The sequence below is a fragment of the Glycine max genome, chromosome 4 (genome assembly GCF_000004515.6).
Source record: "Glycine max cultivar Williams 82 chromosome 4, Glycine_max_v4.0, whole genome shotgun sequence".
NCBI lineage: Eukaryota > Viridiplantae > Streptophyta > Magnoliopsida > Fabales > Fabaceae > Glycine > Glycine max.
In genome coordinates, this window is record NC_016091.4 from 35261004 (window position 1) to 35279789 (window position 18786).

General features: G+C 37.1%; 2 protein-coding genes and 1 pseudogene across 5 annotated transcripts in view; 1 reads left to right on the top strand and 2 right to left on the bottom strand.

Annotated features, from left to right (window-relative positions):
- The window catches only part of LOC100802776 (DNA-directed RNA polymerase 3B, chloroplastic), a 52707-nt gene extending 51089 nt beyond the window's left edge, over positions 1-1618 (top strand). For both annotated transcript variants that reach the window (XM_006578407.4, XM_006578406.4), the window contains one exon: positions 904-1618. In XM_006578407.4, coding sequence (XP_006578470.1) covers positions 904-1014 — 111 coding nt within the window. In that variant the 3' untranslated portion in view covers positions 1015-1618. The remainder of the gene's footprint in view (positions 1-903) is intronic.
- On the bottom strand, positions 713-7382 carry LOC100804693 (pentatricopeptide repeat-containing protein At4g30825, chloroplastic). 3 transcript variants are annotated; one of them, XM_041014558.1, is made up of 4 exons: positions 4578-7382; positions 3668-3958; positions 1415-1518; positions 713-1176 (listed from the first exon to the last, which is right to left on the bottom strand). In XM_041014558.1, the coding sequence occupies exon 1, from the start codon at positions 7260-7262 to the stop codon at positions 4698-4700; it is 2565 nt and encodes an 854-aa protein (XP_040870492.1). In that variant the 5' UTR covers positions 7263-7382; the 3' UTR covers positions 713-1176; positions 1415-1518; positions 3668-3958; positions 4578-4697. The 3 variants fall into 3 exon arrangements, with proteins under 3 accessions (XP_040870492.1, XP_006578471.1, XP_003522936.1); XM_006578408.4 differs by lacking the exon at positions 713-1176 and having other exon boundaries at positions 1403-1518; XM_003522888.5 differs by lacking the exons at positions 713-1176; positions 1415-1518 and having other exon boundaries at positions 3523-3958; positions 4416-7382.
- Positions 7383-11999: 4617 nt separating this feature from the next.
- Positions 12000-15969, bottom strand: LOC121174693 (uncharacterized; annotated as a pseudogene).
- Between the last annotated feature and the right edge of the window lie 2817 nt (positions 15970-18786).

Here is an 18786-nt window from a genome sequence, read left to right on the forward strand (position 1 = left end):
CTTGCTGTGGCCTGAGAAATATATGCTTATCTTCTAGGAGTACATGGAGAAAAAATTAATATTTTTCATCTCACTATCCATTGACCTTTATCATGGGTGAAGTTATAGAATTTTTTGATCTAAAACATTTTGTAAAATGTGTGCTAAACTGCAAAAGAAAATTTTTCTTTGAAATTTATCCCATTTTGAAATTCACATTGAGGTTATTATTTTTTCTGAAACTTGCAAATAAACATCCTAAGGCTTGCTCAGGTTCATTATATGAGGACCATTTAAGTACAGGATTGACCATAGCTTTAGCCTTATACTATCGTGGTATTTGCTTGAGGACACCCGGACTAGTACTCTGGAATCTGAAAGCTTAAGTATTATTAGATTTCTATTGCCTCAAAATTTAAATTAAATTTATTATATTATGGAATGATGTAAAAGTTTTGATGCAATGGTAAGGTTGCTGCCAAGGGACTTGAATGTCATGAATTTAAATCTTGGAAAAGGTCTCTGCTTTTGTGGGGGCAAGCCTATCTGCATCTACCTTCCCCCAAACCCCACTGTCTTGTGCACTTTATCTATCTCTTATATTATTGTTGAATTGATTTAATATTTATTTATTCACCTAGTTTATATAAATTACTTTCCCAGTGAACTAGGAAATGTTAAAGCTGAGCTGATCCTACGTACTATTACAGATGTTGGTTGAGATAATGCTATGTTTCTTAAAAAAATATTTATCCATTGGCCAATATTAAACTGACAACATCTAAGTTGAAAGTAAACTTATGCTAAATCATATTGTCCGTTTGTAATCCAAAATGTACCTTTTTAGAGCACCAGAGTGGATAAAAAAAAACCATAGGCTGTTTTCTTTAACCTTCTCATGATGGAACTTTGATTTGTTGACAGTTGCTTGAGGGCTTCCAGACTACATATCCAGGATTGGCTTTCCCTCCTTTGCCAAAGAGAGGTGATTTTGACTTACAGAAGGTTCTTGATTCTCCATACTTCTTCAACTGAGCAATTCTTCACATTCAACAATTATAAGTTGCACTGAAAGTATTCTTTGCTTCCAATGCAAAATATGGATGAACTTGTGGGGTGCAATTCATCCTGTTTGGAGATGGGAATGCTGATCCAACATTGCTTATGGAGAAGGCCGAGAAGGAAAGAAAATAGGTTCTGATAATATTTTGAAAATGTATCATGTTCTAGAATGCTCTGAAGTCAGAATGATACAAAGACTGAAGCAAAAGCACAAGCAAGAAGGAGGTGAAAACAGCAATAGCAGACCAAGAATACGAAACAAGGGTGCATTCACAAGACACGGGTGCAGTCAGTAGGAAAACCCAAGAGGGTCATCACAAGGCCCTCTTACCTCAAGGATTACATATGAAAGTTGGTGAGAAAGGAAGCTGACCTGGTTGCGCAAAGGAAATCCACAATTGCAGAATTGTTGGCTGTTGGTACTGCAGGGGACAGCATGATCACAATAGAATTAGCCAATGATTTAGAAAATATTCCCTGAGCACAAAAGGACAAATTCCGTTAGTAGGGAAACTAGTATAAATAAACAATTGTAAAAGTGATGATATATGAACAAAATACAAGCTTCCTTTCCTTCTGTGCCTTCTTCTATCCTCTTCTCCCTTATATTCTGGAGGTGCTGGCCTCGAATCCAGCAGTTTTTCACGTTGTGTCTAACACAGAACTTGATATAAAGATCTATTTAACACAAGGTGGCATTACAGAGAGGTTTTATCACCCCTCAAATTTATAACCAACATTCAGGGAAGGAAATTCACCATGAAATTTTAATGTTGGTGATATCCAACACCTGAATTGAGTTGCTGCTGCACAATAGACGTGGGTACTGCTAACTGCTTGCAGCAGAATCTTGTGTACAGTGCGGAACCTATGGCTAGGGCTAACTTTGACAATGCATTTTTTACTTGCAAAATAAATGATAAATGTATTATATAGTATATAAAATTATCAGAGGAAATGCAATTATAAAGTGTTATATTGAGAAGAAATGCAGAAGTATAGTGCAGTTCGTCCTTGTTATCCCAAATTGAAGTTTGAAGAAAGAACCACTAATGCTATGAATTAAATTGCAGTTCATTAATGTATTTAGGCCGCAAGTATGTTTTATGGTTTGCACGCCGTTATCTGCACTCATGTAATGTTAATGCGAAACCATTAACTTTTCATCATAATATGGAAAATACTGAAACGGTCAATAACTTATTTCTGTATCATTGCGGTGAGAACTTCACGATGGGGTTAAAAGGGTGAATTCCATTTAACAAGCATGTGCCTTCCGAGGAAGTGGCATGTAAAAGTTATGCAATTGGTTTTTGAACCCTTGTCTGAGTTGATGAAGGGTATGGGTGTTTGGATTCCTCGCTAGCACAAGTTTATTCAATCCTTTGATAACTGTTCTGCGTTCTAGTGACAACTGACAAAGCTTTAGTTCAACCAAACCAAGAAATAATAGAGGTGGTGTGGCTTCACATTCTGAGGACTCCAATTACTCAAACTATCACATTTAATCTTTATTTAGGTTAGTTATCGGAGTTTAGACTATATTGCCATAATTATGCTTCTTTCTTCAAACTCCTGAACGAACGCCCATCCACTACTGCATGTAAAGTCTATCAATAAACTCTTGAATTGAATGGAGTGTGGTGAAAGCAAGAAGTTATTATCATCGTAAAAAAAAGGTTAAATATATATTTGATCTTCAGAAATTTCATCGAATTTGGTTTATCTTTAAACTTTTTTTTTTTATTGATATTGGCCCTCAAACTTTTGAAAATAGGTGGAAGGTTCCTCATCTTAACTCTGTTAACATTTTTGCTAATGTGACTAACAACTACTACGTGAATGCCACATGTGATGTTTGTGTCACGTGACATCAAAAGAAAATTGAGAACTTTTTTAAGAAAAGCAAAGACTCAAACTAATTTTGACCAAATCTTCAAGGATTAAAGCCATAGTTTTAAAATTGCAGACTAAGGTCAATTTTGACAATTTTTAGGGACTAAACACATTTTATTGCAACAATAAAAATTCGTCAAAATTGATCTTAGTCCCTACCTACATTTTCAAAATCATGGTTTTGGTCTCTAAATATTTTGTCAAAATTGGTTTTGCTCCCGTTTTTTTTTAAAAATAATCATAGTTTTGATCCTTTTATGTCATGTGACATTCACATGAAACTAACATGTGACATTCATTTTAGATGTCAATCATTAGTCGTATTAGCAAAAATTTTACCAAAGTTAAGGTGAGCGACTAATTTTATCTATTTTTAAAAATTTGAGAAATAAAATCAATGAAAAAAAAAAGTTTGAAGATTATAAACTAAATTTGATGGATTTCCGAGGACCAAAATCATATTTAACCGTAAAAGAAGACAAGTTTCAGAGAGTTTGTTCTTCTAAAGCAAGATCTATGTCTATGTTTCAGAGGAGGGTTATATTCAGCTCATAGCACAATAATAATGGAAACAGAAAGCCCGTATAAAGAAATGTAATCACTTTCTAGGAGTAGTTCATAAGCACAAGTAATAAAATCATGTACCTACCAAATAAACAGTGAAAAGCACACTTTGTAGGAAGTAATAATACAGAATTGTAGACCTAGTTTATGTAATGTGCCAACCTACCATCATAGAACCAATGCTTCAGTGAATCACAATTCCGGATTCAACCATATGGCTGCTTTTGGAGCTGAAAACTCTAGCGCAGGCAATTTCTGAAATCAGCCTCAAAATTGGAGCTTTAAGTGGCATTTTATCTTCTCGACCGATTGGTTGCATATGCGAGAGTGCATATTGTGCTCGTGCAATTAGCGAGAAATATTCAGGGTCATCACAGTAACTTTCCATGGCATATCGTCATACTTCCATTTCATACTTAACAATTCATGTAGGTCAATATCTTGTACGGCTATTGCACTGAAAAACCAGGATATCTGGACTCAGATTCAGAAGTCAATCATGATTTCTACTATGAAAAGAACGGATGTAGAAAGCAAATAAAAAGAACTTCCTTTCTGAATAAAATACATATAACATACACAATTTATAGATGAAAATATGAACTTGTGCTAATCAGACTATAAATATTGGTCATGCAACTATACATGAATGATCAAGATTAGTAACTAGAGTTGAAAAGTCATGCACATGTAATCTTAATCATTTAAATATGATTTAATAATCTACATTTATACATCTTATTTTCACAATAATAAGAATTCTCATTTTATACACAACATATATATGTGTCGGGGTGGGGGGGTGGTAGTGGAGATGTATTTAGTGAGAGGATTTTTTTTGCAATATAGTTGTTAGAGTAAATCTTGACCACACAAGCATACATAAATGACTCACGCATACAAATAGGTCTCACCCCTGTGGGAGTGTGACGTTGATATTTGAACATCATCAAACAGTCAGTATCAGAAGGATGAATGGCTCTGATTCTCGAACACAAATTTGCAAAACTTGATACATCAACAAACATCTGTTTATTTGTTTTATTTTTGCTACAAGATATACAGAAAAATCTTACCAAGGGAAGCCATAGTTCAGAGGCTTTACTCATGTAGGAATTTTAAGGTCAAACTATTCTTCAAAGAACAAGGGTTAGAAGGTCCAAGACCACTTAGATAATGCCATAGCTTTATGAAATTCATATTTTCATCTGCTTCATCCATAATGACCATTTAACTGCTTCTAAAAATTTATCATTTCGTCGCAGTGCAGTGATAAGATTAGTGTAGCTTTTCTTGTCAGGTTCTATTCCATTTTTTCTCATTTCCTTGATCAAACCTACAGCTTCTGCAACCATTCCTGCAATCCCATACGCCTTGATCAATGTGTTATAGCTGCACAAATCAGGTCTGAGTCCACATTCTTTCAATTCTGTAAGCACATTAGCAACTTCATTAATCCATCCTTGTTCTCCATAGATATTGATCAAAGTGTTGTATGTGTAGTGGTCAGAGGCACAATTGGAATCCTTCATCTTTTGCAATACAGATCTAAATGTCTCCATTTGGCCATCTTTCCCATAAGCATCCAGCATTGAATTGTATGCTTCGAGAGAAACTGAAAACCCATCGAATTCCATTTTCTGGACTGTTGATGACATGTTGTTGAAGTCTTTATTTTTCCCATATGCAGCTATGATAGTATTGTAAGTGATCACATCAACCAGGCCTTGTTTCTTAGCCATGCAGTACAGCCTCCAAACCTTGTTGAAAAGCTTGGCTTTCCCGAAGACATCAAGCATGACATTGAAGGTAATTGTGCTAGGTGCAAATCCATGCTGTACCATCTCGTCAAAAAGCCTGGAAAGCTCATCTACTGGAAGAGCCTGAGCACAGCAGTTTAGGACACAATTATATAGTTCCTGGTCCCAATCCTCTCTACTTTTTGAGATTTTGTAGTATAAATCAGCCAATTTAGTCGCCATGTTACATCTTTGATAAATACGCAGCATATCACATAACAAAAACTTGTCTGGAACAATATCAGGCCGCATGTCAATTGCATCCAAAACTGCACAAGCATCCTTCAAAGCTCCAGCTTTGACATACATCCTTACAACAATGCTAAAAGCAATCATATCCAAGGCAACTCCCGAAGACTTCAACTTCAGATACAACACTTCGGCATCCTTGAAGAGGCCCATGACACTGTAAATGTCAATCATGGTGCACGCAATGTGCATGTTCGGATTGTCGTCACTTTTGGGCATTCGACTGTATATCTTCACAGCATCCTCCAGCAAACCTGCCTCTTTGCACGAGCAAATCAGAAGATGATACAGGTTATCCTCATATCTAGGATCTTGCCACTTCTTGTCATTCAACACTTTCAAGGCATCCTCCACCAGCCGATGCTTCACATAAGCCATGACGAGAGTGGAGCAAGAACTTTGGTTTACTAACACATGCTGATAAAACGAACCTTTGAGCAAACGCGGCACCTTATGAACCTTCGCAGCCCTCTCATACACATGCAGCAGAGTACCAATTATAGAAGCATAGTGGCATCCACAATCCACCATATCATCAAGGATCCCAACAGCACCCTCGTCATCTCCGTAATTAGCTTCCAACTTAATCAACGTAAACAAGTTTGATGAACTGGGCTTGAACCCCATCTGTTTGAGCTCCTTATAATACCTTGTCGCGTATTCATAGTTGTCAGCTCTACCCCAACCCTCAATCATGGATCGATAAGTAGTTTCATCCGGATCCACCTCCAAACACCTCGTTATCCTCATAAACAACCTCTGTGCAGCATCCATTCTCCTAGCCTTTCCAAAACCAGTTATCATAGTATTGAAAGCAACAATATTATCAGAAAACCCTGCCTCTTGCATTGCCTCCAAGACTCTCTCAGCATCACCCAGTTTCCCTTGCTGGCTATAAGCATTCAACATCACCAACCAATTCTCCAAATTGGGCACCACCTCGTCCTTCCTCATCAACTCGATCACGCCTTCGGCCTTCTCATACAACCTGAGACGCGTGTAAATGGTAATCATGGACGAATACGCGGATTCACACACAATACGAAACCCTCTCATTCGGGAAAAGGCAAATTCCGCCTCCTCGAGGTTCCAACCCTTCCGGTAGAGCCCCATGAGCATCCCAATGGTGGCCACATTGGGCACGACGCCGCAATCCAACATCATTCGGAACCACTTTGTTCCCAATTGCACGAGGCTCTGCTTGCAGCACGCGTAGATAAGGGTGTTGAAGGCGTTGCAACTTATCAATTCGGAACCCTTCATTTCGTAGATGAGCTTCTCCGCGCCTTCCCAGTCTTGCCTTCTGCTGAGAAACCGAAGCATTACGTTGTAAGCGGCGGCGTTGCGCTCCAACTTGCCCGTCGCCCTCATCCTCTCGAAGAACGACAGCGTTTTGTCGGCGGCGGCGGCGCTCGCTTCGAGGCGTTTGAGGATCGCGTTGCAGTGCTCCGTGCTCAGTTCGGGAGAGAAATCGACGTCAGCATCGCGTGAGAAGAAGAGTTTCTGCTTCTCCGTGTTCTTGGGTAAGTAACTGGGTTTTGTTTTTGGGTGTTGTCGGTTTGGCTTGGGCGTTGGCTTCGAAGCCCGAAGCTGAGGCTTGGAGTTGAGGTTGGCCTCGATGAGCTTGGTTTTGATTTTGAAAGGGGGATGTAGGTTGGACTGAAGGGAATCGGAGGCGTCGAGGGAAAGGGAGAATCTGAAGAAGGAGGCCATGGCATGAGGGTAGTGGTTGTTACCGGTGGTGGAACCACTTCATTTTGATGTCATCTCATCATCTTCGTGGATTGTCTTGTGGTGTCTGTTGCTTTTGCTACTGCTAGTCCATTCATCATATTATCATGTTCTCTAGTTATTTATCGATTTTTTTTTAATTAAAATGGTGTAATTTTTTCAGTCAATTATGATTTTTAAACAATTACTAAAAGTTGTCTTTTGAAATACAATTTCTTTACATTTGAAATTCTCTTTTGAAACATGATTTCTTATAGTTAAAAGATGTAAAACTAATATATTGAAAAAATTATAATACTAATACTAATAATTAAGGAACAAATTCCTCTTTCTATGGTTGAAGCATAACCTTTCTTAAACGAAACATTGTAATAACAATAAACTTGTAAGCTATAAATTTTAATCCTTTAGACTTGTGCTAGCCTTGAGTGCTCTTAAAGAAATAGGACTTATTCAAGATGCATGAAAAGTGGAGTGAATCATTGGCCTATAGTGAAGGACTCTCAAATTTGAGGACTATCTAACTTCAAAAGCAAGAAATTAGAAGCAGAAAAATAATCATGATTTCTACATCAAAGTGCATATATCAAAAACTACATATCACTAGAAGCATGATTCTAAAGAAAATTTAAGTCAAGAGATAGATATCAAAAGTTACACATAACTTAAGGATCATCAAAAGATGCAATGCAGAAGACAACAGTAAAGGAAGAAGTATCTACACAATTCAAAAACACGTACAAGAAACTATGAAGGAAAATGTCATGCAAATAGTGTATTGAGGCACTGTCATGTGAAGTGACAAGATCCTATGAAGACAAGGATCAAACTAAAGAAGAGAGAGCTAGTCACCAAACGGAAGTCCTATATCAACAAGGTAACCAGAGATGAGAAAACGAGTTTCAAACTCATCTACAATGGTAACAAAAAGGAGGAACACTAACCTGCAAAAAAGTTACTTTTCTAGAGTAGCAGAACTTATGACAATGCAAGAGAAAATAGAAGTGATGTGGTGCAATCCTACCCCCCAAGGACATTGGATAAAAGACTCCAAGAAGATTGGGTCAGAGATGCAAGAGAAGGCCCTAGGGTTCTCATGAGCCTTAGGGTAGATTTTGGGCCCATGGACTAAGTATGAGTCCACTTATCTTTGTACATATTAGATTAAGGTTTCATTATTTTTGGGCCTTGTATTTAGGGCTTCATAGTGTAGGGAGGGTACCCTAGTAATGTAGGATTTTTCAGCCCTTGTATTATAAGGCACCTAGACTAGTTTTGTATTAGGGGTAATTTTGTAATTTCACATGCATTAAATGCACTAATTGATGTGTGTGTTGAGAGATAAATTTAATTGAATTGGGAGAAGTCCAATCCAATTAAATTTTGGACCATCTTAAGGAGGAGGTGAGCATTTGCTTGCTACACCCCATTACCACATCATATAGTCACACTATTAAATGCACTATTTGATGTGTGTGTGTTGGGAGATAAATTTAATTGAATTGGGAGAAGTCTAATCCAATTAAATTTTGGACCATCTTAAGGGAGAGGTGAGCATTTGCTTGCTACTCCCCATTACAACATCATATAGTCACACTTTGTGCATATCCTTCATGTTTTACATGCCTCATGACACATAAGCACACTTAGTGGAGAATCTTGGACTTGATCTTGGATTAGTGGGTTGAATCATAGCTAAAATTCACTAATCATAATTAGTGAAATTTTGGCTCCAAATTTGGCTCCACCAATTTAAATTCAAATTCAAGTGAAATTTGAATAGAAATTCAAATTCCCCTCTTATTTTGTGTGACACTTAGGCTATAAATAGAGGCCATGTGTGTGCATTTTTTTCAACTTTGATCATTTGAGAATTACACTTCAAATTTTAGACCTCACTTGAGGCATAAAATTTCGTGCTCTTTCTCTCCTTCTCCCTCCACTCATCTTCTCCTACCTTCAAGCTTTTATCCATGACTTCCTATGGTGGTGAGCTTGTTCTGGACTCATCTTCTCCTTGAAGTGGCATCTCCAATCATCTTTCTTCCTTCTCCATTCGGCTACCATTGATCTTCAAGAAGCAAAGGACTCCATTGATGAAGAAGATTCAAGGCCTACAAGCTCCACATGAAGCTACGTCATGTGATATCAAGAGCAATTTCATCTAGGTGATGTTCTTTTGCTTCCTCTATCTTTTTGTTTGATCAATTCACTTTAATTCCTTGTTCTTCATCTTATTCTCCATGCATATCCTTCATTGTCTTCTGGTTTGGTCCTATTTAGAGTAGATTCAAAAAAATAAACCGATAAAATCTTAGATCTACACTTGTTATTGCATTTCTACGATTCAAATTTTATAGACCTACTCTTGAATCATGTTTTTGTGTTGATTTTAGATTCTGTCATTTTTCAGTCATAATCTTCTTGTGTTGAACCTTTAGATCTAAATTTTCTTCCAAAATATTGATTAGAAAAAAAAATCGAAGTGTAAATCACTTAATCCATGTTGTCTTAGAGTCATGTTTAGTCATAACAATTGTCACATTATGTTTTAAGTTTGTGTTGAATTTTGATTTTGTTGATTGAATTCTAGATACATTTTTTCGTGTATTCTTGTCATTCTTAGCCTATCTTTTGAATTTTGAGTCTAATTCATGCATGTTATTTAGTTCATAACATGTTCTAAATCAATTCCTAGAAGTAGTCTTGTAGTTCAACTTTTTTTTTGTTTTCTAAGTTTCCTACATGATGCCTATGAAGAAGTAGAGTTGTGGTTGGATTTGTGAATAAAAATAAGTCTTAAGCTCTCTTGGATTGTGTTATTCAAAACAATTAAGCATAAGCAAATACAAATTGTAACTATCCAAGCCTTAAGCAACATAAACACTACTCTTGATTTCTAGGTTGAAATCGCTAGTGTTGGTAGCTTGAACATACGAACTTTTAAAAATTACAAGGAATTGGTCTCTAAGAATTTTGAGCTGAAATGTTTTTTGAATTTTCTAGACATCTGAACCAAAATTAGAAAAAAAGAACCAAGTGATTTGGATATATGGAAAAAAAATAATAAAAATCATACACGTTGACGGGAAAATCAGTGTCCAGAAAAGAAAAAAAAAGTGAAAGGGAAGTGTGTTTGTTTTTTGGCTCAAAATTTGTTCTATGATTGGTGCCAATTTTATACCAATCTTAGCTGTGAAATTTCAATTGCAAAGTAGTGTGAAAATAAGTGCCAAAACTAAAGGTTTCTTGAGTTTTTTTTTTTTTTTTTTTAGTTTTTCTACTCTACTCTAGAGCCATTCTAGGTTTCTCTTTGAGTCCTAACTTGCTTTTATGTGTTTTTCATTGCTTTAATTGATGAATAATCCTTGAAAAATTTTCTTGTTAAAACTCTATTGGTTTAGCTTTTATTTCATTTTTTTGGTCTTTGGTTATTGCTTGTCTCTTTGATTCCTTATTTGTGAGTTGCCATATAGGAAATTGGAAAGGAAGATTGGTGTCATGATATGAACCCTTATGGCACAAGGGCTGACTTAGGATCGTCTAAGATTAAACCTTGATGGAAAATGAAGAAATTGATTATGGAAAGGATGGAAAATAAGGTGGTTAATTTTGTGGGTCTTAATAAGGTGGTTCTTGGCATAAAATGGATGAATGGGATGGTAAAATGTAGGTTAAGTGGTGGCTAGACAGAAATATAGAAATGACAATAACTCAAGCTACAGGGCTCCAAATGAGGTGATTCCAAAACAAGGTGAAAGGTCTCGTTTTAAAATTCAATTTAGGCTCAAGAATCACTTAATTTGAGTGCGTAAAATGGGAGTTATGGCCACGAAATAATTCTGGGCAGAAGTGGATTTTCTGGAATTGTGGTTTGAAAGAACAAGGTTGAAGATAAAAGGAAGGAAAGAATCACTCTTTCCAGTGAGGGCAACACACAAAGGTTGTGAAAGTCCTTTGATACAGCCAGGGTGTTCTCGAATCACTCAAGAATTTAGGAGAATCACTCTCACTAAGATAAAAGAGATAAACTCTAATTTTCTGAATAAAACTCAACTTGTGTTTATTGATAAAATGGTTCAGCTTATATAGAAGCTTTACATCAAATTTTAGTAATGACCCACTAACCTTGAATTAAAAGAACTTAATGTCATTAACCTAGGGAATTAAAGAACTTAATGGCTGAGTGTAACTGAAATTGTGGCAACCAAAAGTCACCCCCAACAGCCATCAAGTCATCCGCCATTTGGTCTCCCAAAAGGCTGATGCCTAGGTTTCCAATTGGGCCCTTATTACAACTCGAACTAAACCTAACTAAAGCCCTTTTAGTTGATTAACCCAAAACATTTTTGGTCAGCCAACTTTACAAGGATTGAGCCATTATTTGGACAAACTAAACACTCTAAAATTGAGACAAAGTGGTGCCATTTAGTCCTCCTCCATTTGGGCCATGATACAACTCACAATCTTGGACTTTTCTCCTTGAAACTTGGGCTTGTATTCAAATAGTATGGACAACACTTGTTGAAGAGCTTCATTGGCTTTCCTTGCTCTAGCCCTTGTCATAGGTCCTCCAAGTCCTTCAAGTGGATCCTTGCCCTTGCTTTTGGTCATGTCCTCATCATTCTCTCCCTCTTGAGAAGGATTTATCCTCAAATCGGATTCTCCATCTGCATCAAAAAGAGATAAGTCAGAGACATTGAAGGTGGAACTAACATTATACTCACCGGGCAGCTCAACTTTGTAAGCATTGTCATTGATTCTTTCAAGCACTTGAAATGGTCCATCTCCCCTTGGTTGAAGTTTTGATTTCCTTTGTTCCGGAAACCTTTCTTTTCTCATGTGCACCCAAACCCAATCTCCGGGTTTGAAGACAACTTCTTTCTCCCTTTGTTGGCTTGTTTAGCATAGCTTTTATTTTTCCTCTCAATTTGATCTTTGACTCTCTCATGAAGCTTCTTCACATAGTCCGCCTTTGCTTGACCTTCTTTATGCTTAAAAACAGAAACATTAGGCATAGGCAAAAGATCAAGAGGAGTTAGTGGGTTAAAACCATAAACAACTTCAAAAGGAGAACAATCAGTGGTGCTATGAACAACTTTATTGTAAGCAAATTCAACATGGGGTAAACAAGTTTCCCAAGTTTTTAAGTTCTTCCTCAAAATTGTCCTAAGCAAAGTTCCCAAAGTCCTATTAACAACTTCCATTTGCCCATCGGTTTGTGGGTGACAAGTGGTTGAAAATAACAATTTAGTGTCCAACTTGCTCCACAAAGTCCTCCAAAAATGGCTTAGGAACTTAGAGTCCCTATCACTAACAATGCTCCTTGGCAAACCATGGAGTCTCACAATCTCCTTGAAAAACAAATCAGCCACATGGAAAGCATCATCAACTTGTTTACATGGAATAAAATGAGCCATTTTAGAAAACCTATCAACAACCACAAAAATGGAATCTCTGCCATTGCTTGTTTTTGGCAGCCCCAAAACAAAATCCATGGATAAATCAGTCCAAGGATACTCCGGCATTGGCAATGGAGTATACAATCCATGAGGCTTTACCTTAGACTTTTCCTTTTTACATACAATGCAATGTTAACAAAATTTCTGCACATCCTTTTTCATATGAGGCCAATAAAAATGTTCTTGTAATTTTTCTAGAGTCTTTTGGACCCCAAAATGCCCCATTAAACCTCCTTCATGTGCTTCACAAACAAGCAAATTTCTAGTAGAAAATTTAGGCACACACAATTTGTTTTCTTTGAAAAGAAAGCCTTCATGTCTAAAGAAACCATTTTCTGAAAAAATTTCATAATTTTTAAAAATTTCTCCAAAAGTTTCATCATTTTCATACATGTTTTTCAAACATTCAAGACCAATCAATTTTGTTTCAAGCATAGAAAGTAATGCATGACGCCGAGAAAGAGCATCGGCTATAATATTACCTTTTCCCTTTTTATGTTTGATAACATAAGGGAATTGCTCTAGGAATTCCACCCACTTCGCATGCCTTTTGTTAAGCTTGCCTTGCCCCTTGATATATTTGAGGGACTCATGGTCACTATGAATGACAAATTCCTTGGGATAAAGGTAGTGTTGCCATGTTTTCAAAGCCTGTACTAAGGCATACAACTCCTTATCATAAGTTGAATAGTTAAGGGTAGAACCACTTAACTTTTCACTAAAATAAGCAATTGGATGGCCTTCTTGCATCTACACAGCCCCAATCCCAACATTTGAAGCATCACACTCAATTTCAAAAGATTTTTGAAAGTTTGGCAACGCAAGTATGGGGGCATTAGTTAGCTTTTGCTTAAGAATATTGAAAGCTTCTTCTTGTTTCTCTCCCCATTTGAAACCAACATTTTTCTTGAGCACTTCATTGAGAGGTGCTGCCAATGTGCTAAAATCCTTCACAAATCGTCTATAAAAACTTGCTAAGCCATGAAAACTCCTCACCTCAGTCACGGACTTAGGTGTAGGCCATTCTTGAATAGCCCTAACCTTCTCCTCATCAACTTGCACTCCTTTTGAACTCACAACAAACCAAGAAACACAACATGTTTAGTACAAAAGATGCATTTTTCAAGATTGGCATACAATTGTTCTTCTCTATGCACAGTCAAGACAGATTTTAAATGATCAATATGCAAATCAAGTGAAGTGTTATAGATAAGAATATCATCAAAGTACACCACAACGAACTTTCCTATGAACTCTCTCAAGATATGGTTCATTAATCTCCTGAAAGTGCTAGGAGCGTTAGTTAGGCCAAAAGGCATAACCAACCATTCATACAAACCATATTTTGTTTTAAAAGCAGTTTTCCATTCATCCCCTTCTCTAATCCTAATTTGATTGTATCCACTTTTTAAATCGATTTTAGAGAAGTAACATGCACCATGCAATTCATCAAGCAAATCATCAAGCCTAGGTATATAATACCTATATTTAATGGTGATGTTATTAAGGGCTCTACAATCGGAACACATGCGCCATGTCCCATCCTTTTTAGGGACCAAAATCATTGGGACAACACAAGGACTCATACTATCTCTTACCCAACCTTTGCTAATGAGTTCATCCACTTGTCTTTGAATCTCTTTGGTTTCTTGTGGATTACTTCTATAGGCTGGCCTATTGGGCAAAGAAGCTTCCGGAATGAGATCAATTTGATGCTCAATTCCCCTCAAAGGTGGTAGTCCACTTGGCACATTTGATGGAAACATGTCTTGAAAATCCTGCAAAAGAATTTTAACACTAGAAGGCACTTCAAAATCATCAAAAGTGTTAGTGGTCAAAATCTGATTTTTGCAAAACAAGATGTATAGTGACTGTTTAGCACGAAACAACCTCTTGACCTCACTTTTTGTGGCTAAATAGATCTCCCTCACTTCAAGTGTTTCACTCTCTTTTGTTCACTCTTTTTCCTCTCAAGTGTTTCCCTCTTTTTCTCACTCTCAAGTGTTTTGCTCACTTTTTCTTTTTCTCTTTTCTCTTGAAGAAGTTTTTCTCTCATTTTCTTTTGATCCTCACACACTTCTTGTGGACTCAATGGTTTGAGCACAATCTTTTTGTCTTGGGGCATGAAAGAGATCTTGTTGGTGTAACCGTCATGATTGGCTCTTTTATCAAATTGCCATTGTCTCCCCAAAAGTAAGTGACTAGCCTCCATAGGAACAACATCACAAAGTACCTTATCATTGTATTTCCCAATGGAAACGTCCACTTCAACTTGCTGCCTCACTTGCACCTCTCCATCCTTAATAAGCCATTGAAGTTTGTATGGCCTAGGATGTGGTTTAGTAGCTAAATGTAGCTTTGCCACTAATCTAGCACTAGCCACATTGGTGCAACTACCTCCATCAATGATCACCATGCACACCTTGCCATTGATTAAACATCTAGTGTGAAAGATGTTTTCTCTTTGGCTCTCCTCCTCATGCTTCAATTGACCACCAAGTAACCCTCTAGTCAACAACAAATCTCCCTCCGGAGTTTCCTCTTCCTCTACGTACTCACTCTCCTCTTCCTCTTCAACATCGGATTCACTTATATATTCTCCATCTCTAAGAACCATGGACTTTTTGTTAGGGCACTCATAAGCATAGTGTCCTAGGCCTTGGCACTTGAAACACTTCACATCTCTACTCCTTTTAGAGGGTTCCACTTGGGACTTTGAGCGAGTTTTTGATGGGGTAGGTGTGGAACTACTAGAAGTACCAGCCCCATTTTTCTTACCTTTGTCTTTCCAACTAGAAGAACCAAAAGTTGGTAAAACTCCTTTTAGCCACTCCTTTCCTTTTTAATTGTTGCTCTACTTGGATTTCTTTGTGAAGCAAATCATCCATTTCAACAAACTCCTGCAGCTCAACAATATCACGGATATCATTAGTCAAACCATTAAGAAATCGAGCCATAGTTACCTCCTCATCTTCTTCAATCTTTGCTTGAATCATGAGCACATCCATTTCCTTGAAATACTCCTCAACCCCCTTTTTGCCTTGGGTTAGTTTTTGGAGCTTGAATTTCAAATCCCTTGAGTAACTAGCCGGCACATACCGCTTCCTCGTGATCCTTTTCATCTCCGCCCATGTATCAACCATTGGCTCTTCATTTCTTGCTCTCTCCTTTTGTAGCTTGTTCCACCACACAAGAGCATAGTCGGAAAACTCCGTGGCGGCAAGCTTCACCTTTTGGTCCTCCTCATAGTTGTTGCATGAGAAAACATGCTCTATTTTCATCTCCCACTCCAAGTAGGCCTCCGGATCATTCTTTCCTTTAATGGGAGGAATGTTGAGTTTAATACCATCAATTCGGTTTTGTCTAGGAACACCATCATTCCCTCTTCTCCTCCTTTCTTCTTCATTATGATCTCTATTCTCCATTTGATCCAACCTCTCATAGAGCGCATCATCTCGTTGTTTCATTAACCTCTCCAAATGTTGCATCAAAGCTTGCATTTGGAATTGTGAAAGCCCCACTCCATCATTAGGATTAGTACCTGACATCTCAAACATAACAAGACAATTATAGTTGCTATTTGAATACCTCACCCACTCAAGTGTATCACACAATTATGACTTTTCTCTAATGAAAACACTCTTGCCTTTTACCACTCTAATTCCCCTTGAGTTCTTAGGCAATTCAAGAGATTATGGCCACAATAAAGAACAATTCACCAATATGTGTAAGGTAAGGCTAGAGAGACAAGGAAAAGGTTAACCAAGAAAAAGGCTAACAATGTTTTTAGGCACGATTGAAGGAAATAAAATTCAGAATTTAGGAATTCAAGTAACAATCCTTCATACAACCAATATATTACCTTAAAGAGATTTTTTTTTTTAAAAAAAAAAGTTCTTCAAGCATGAACCATTCAGCCCAGTTTTTTTTTTTTTTTTGCTTATACGAATTTCTATTTTTTTATATAACAAAGAGATCAAAAGGTTTAACTTTTGCAATAGTTCAGCCTAAGAGAAAAAAAAAGAACATGAACAAGAAGGTAATATAAATGGAAAATAAAAAACAAAGAAGGATGTTACCCAATATTTCTAGCAAAGGAAGTATTGATCCTAGAACCGGAGCTCTGATACCAAATGATATGAACCCTCATGGCACAAGGGCTGACTTAGGATCGTCTAGGATTAAACCTTGATGGAAAATGCTGAAATTGATCAAGGAAAGGATGGAAAATAAGGTGGTTAATTTTGTGGGTCTTAATAAGGTGGTACTTGGCATGAAATGGATGAATGGGATGGTAAAACGTAGGTTAAGTGGTGGCTGGACAGAAATATAGAAATGACAATACCTCAAGCTACAGGGCTCCAAATGAGGTGATTCCAAAACGAGATGAAAGGTCTCGTTTTGAAATTCAATTTAGGCTCAAGAATTACTTAGTTTGAGTGCGTAAAATGGGAGTTATGGCCACGAAATAATTCTGGGCAGAAGTGAATTTTCTGGAATTGTGGTTTGAAAGAACAAGGTTGAAGATGAAAGGAAGGAAAGAATCACTTTTTCCGGCGAGGGCAACACACAAAGGTTGTAAAAGTCCTTTGATACAGCCAGGGTGTTCTTGAATCACTCAAGAATTTAGGAGAATCACTCTCACTAAGATAAAAGAGATAAACTCTAATTTTCTGAATAAAACTCAACTTGTGTTTATTGATAAAATGGTTCAGCTTATATAGAAGCTTTACATCAGATTTTAGTAATGACCCACTAACCTAGAATTAAAATAACTTAATGCCATTAACCTAGGGAATTAAAGAACTTAATGGTTGAGTGTAACTGAAATTGTGGCAACCAAAAGTCACCCCCAACAGCCATCAAGTCAGCCACCATTTGGTCTCCCAAAAGGCTGATGCCTAGGTTGCCAATTGGGCCCTTATTACAACTTGAACTAAACCTAACTAAAGCCCTTTTATTTGATTAACCCAAAACATTTTTGGTCAGCCAACTTTACAAGGATTGGGCCATTATTTAGACAAACTAAACACTCTAAAATTGAGACAAAGTGGTGCCATTTAGTCCTCCTCCATTTGGGCCATGATACAACTCACAACCTTGGACTTTTCTCCTTGAAACTTGGGCTTGTATTCAAATAGTATGGACAGCACTTGTTGAAGAGCTTCATTGGCTTTCCTTACTCTAGCCCTTGTCATAGGTCCTCCAAGTCCTTCAAGTGGATCCTTGCCCTTGCTCTTGGTCATGTCCTCATCATGTCATCCCTTGAAGAATTTGAGTCAAAAAGCAAGGGGCCAACCACCTTAAGAGCTATTGGACTAAGAAGCACTCCAAATTGAGTGAATCACTAAAGAGAGAACAACCACCAAAATTGAGGACTGTTTTGTAATTTTGTAATCGACAATTTACTTACCTTCATTGCTTTCAAGTTTTGTAACAAAAAGGCCTTTCATTGGAAGTGTGTTGGGAGCCTCCAATAGGTTACCAAACTTGCATTTGTGTGTAATAATTTTAGGCAATTTTCCATTAGGATAGTGAGTGTTTTTTTGGGAACCTTAAATGTGGTCATCCAAACACTCCTAGGATCCACCTAGTTTACATTTCTTGCAATTTAATTTCTTGCTTACTTTATAGCTTATTTTCTTTACTAGTCACGCCTAGTTTATCTTGTAATTACATAATACTTTCTTCTTGCTTATCCCACTTATATTGAGTTCTTTTGAACCCTAGCTTTTACTTTTACAAACCTCCAACAAGAAAGAACCACAATTTAGGAACCAACATGAGTCATCATTCATCTAGTGTTAATGGTGAGGGTACTAGTCATAAGGACCCTCTATCTAGAATCTTAGATGAGTTGAGTTCCCTCAAGTTATAGAAAGAAAAACTCGAAAGAAAAGAAAAAGGAAAAGAGAGGGTAGAAATAAATCAAGATGAGAGAGAACAAATAAGAGAGGAAGAAAGAAGAAAAATAATAAAAGAAATGGAAAAAGAAAAACATGCCTCCTATAGTAGTCGTGACTCTTGCAAGAGCCTAAGTCAAG

Excerpts from the sequence above, each read along its gene's own strand:
- LOC100804693 (XM_041014558.1), bottom strand. The coding sequence starts at position 7,262 with ATGGCCTCCTTCTTCAGATTCTCCCTTTCCCTCGACGCCTCCGATTCC.